This window comes from Pteropus vampyrus, unplaced genomic scaffold (genome assembly GCF_000151845.1).
Source record: "Pteropus vampyrus isolate Shadow unplaced genomic scaffold, Pvam_2.0 Scaffold7, whole genome shotgun sequence".
Taxonomy (NCBI): domain Eukaryota; kingdom Metazoa; phylum Chordata; class Mammalia; order Chiroptera; family Pteropodidae; genus Pteropus; species Pteropus vampyrus.
In genome coordinates, this window is record NW_011888788.1 from 2,233,615 (window position 1) to 2,235,729 (window position 2,115).

A 2,115-nucleotide genomic window follows, 5' to 3' on the forward strand; every position below is an offset into this window, starting at 1 on the left:
ATAAGCCCCCTCTGAAGCCTGGTATCATGCCTTCTTAGCTGAGAAATACTGGTTTCCAGGCAGCCCCTACACCCCACCCCACCCTGGGACACAGCTCTGCTGAAAATGGGAGAGAGTTTCAGGCTCCTAGTGATCAGGGTGCGTCCTCATCAAACCTGAGAACAGTCAGATCAAGTTTTGCCTAAAAGTGCGTGGTAGTGCATGAGGGCTGGGAGCGGAGAGAAGCTCGAGGGGGGCTGCTGCGTGCTTTCCCTATTCTCAAGCAACAGGCAGTGGAGTGTGAACCCTCTAAATCCAGCCACTCGATGGAGAGATCTGAGGCCATGCCACAGGTCAAAACTGGCTGGAAATTCCAAGAAGCTCCTGACACGCTAAGCCCAGATAAACTGGAGTAATTCTACGCAAGCCAAAATGAATTATTAGAAATTGTGACTCCAAATATCTTGAAACAAAAGCTGTTTGGTACTTTTGAACACATAGATCTGAAACTAGGATGTAAAATTACTGGTCAGTAGAAGTCCCTGGAAAATCCCTCAGTGAAGCGATCATAATGATCTATATTTCACACAACTGTGTGTCTCTAGGTGGCTGAGGGTATCTAAAGGAATTAAAACAATTTGGTCTCAGATAAATTAAACATTTAGGTAAGACAGAGAACATTCACAATGTACAAATGCCTGTGCTGGATAGGCAAATATATCCTGAAACTTACAATTCGAAAAAGTCCATTTTTGCTAAGCCCCTGTCACATTAGCAAAAGGCTGAGGTCAAGAGGTTTTAGTGCCTTCTTCTGTTCACGGGGTACCTGTGCCCATTTCAGCCAGAATCCCAGCAGCACAGGGACACAACTCAACTGAGACTCCCGCGGGAGAGACTACAGACAGGACAGTGAGCAGCCACCATTCACTTCACCTCCTGGAAGCCCTCCAGGACATCATCTCTTTTGAGTCCTCAAAGGTGCTGTGTCTTGAAGTCCCCCTTTACTTCACTCTTGATGGCCGGGCTCTAAGGGGCAGGTCTTCATCTAGAGCAGCAGCCTTGCTGATGCTCTCACTAGTCCACACTCAGCTCCTTACTTAGCTCCTCCTCACACACAAAGCCCCAGCTCTCTCACGTACAGAAAAGGCCTCTCTGCCAGGGCCTTCCATCCGCACGGGACTGGCCACTGGGGACACACGACAGCAAAAAGTCTTACTTGGAAATGTATTTATCTTTTCCACATGGGACTAGGGAAGTTTGGTGACTGTAGTCCATTCTTCCTTTCTCTTATCACCAGAAGGAGAGGCCTATATTTGAAAGAAGACAGAGGTTAAAGTCAGGTTGTGTCCTTAGGAACGCAACAGAACTTGGGCTAGGTGACCGGGGGGCACATAGCTCTCTGTCCCCATCCACAGCTTGGGCAGCCCAGTGTTGACCCAGGGCTAGTGAGATGCCACACTGCTGGCTGTTGCCTCTGCTTGCCACAGCCTGTGAAGAAAACACCCAAAGGAAAGATGACAACCCTTGGACAGCCCCAGAACGAGTGCCCCAGCCACAGAAGATGTTGACACTCAAGTTGGTTCCAAGGACAACCAACAAGTTTTCCCTCTTCACAACACATAATTGAGATTTGTCTGACAGGAAAGGTTCAGAGTCTACTGAGGTATACTGAAGATTGGTAAACCACCTAAAAATGCCCTAATATAGCTGGGCACAATAAATCACAACATATACATCTACAATCACCATTGAAATATGATACTGTGAAGGCAATTTAATACTTGGGAAAATGACAATACATTATGAAAACACAGGTTATAAAACTATGAGTCTAATTTTGTTTAAAATATATGTAAGCACAAACTATGCACATATATGCATTTATTTGAATGGCTGTATATCATCAGATATTCAGTTATATATATATAAAAACAGTTATATACATAACTGAGTTTATATATATACATATATACACACACATACATACTTACTGATGTATCTATATTCAGTTCTCAACGTCATTGAAAGGTTTTGTGACTTTAAGCAAAACAATGGATAATAAAACAATTTTATCATAAGCTAATTAATATGAACAAGAATTAATATCAGTTAACTCAAAGGCATTTCATCAACATA

General features: G+C 43.6%; 1 protein-coding gene across 4 annotated transcripts in view; it reads right to left on the reverse strand.

Annotated features, from left to right (window-relative positions):
* The window catches only part of RASSF2 (Ras association domain family member 2), a 38,086-nt gene that overhangs the window by 12,934 nt on the left and 23,037 nt on the right, over positions 1-2,115 (reverse strand). For all 4 annotated transcript variants that reach the window (XM_023537317.1, XM_023537310.1, XM_011369963.2 and 1 more), the window contains one exon: positions 1,196-1,286. In XM_023537317.1, the coding sequence (XP_023393085.1) occupies positions 1,196-1,254 (59 nt within the window). In that variant the 5' untranslated portion in view covers positions 1,255-1,286. The remainder of the gene's footprint in view (positions 1-1,195; positions 1,287-2,115) is intronic.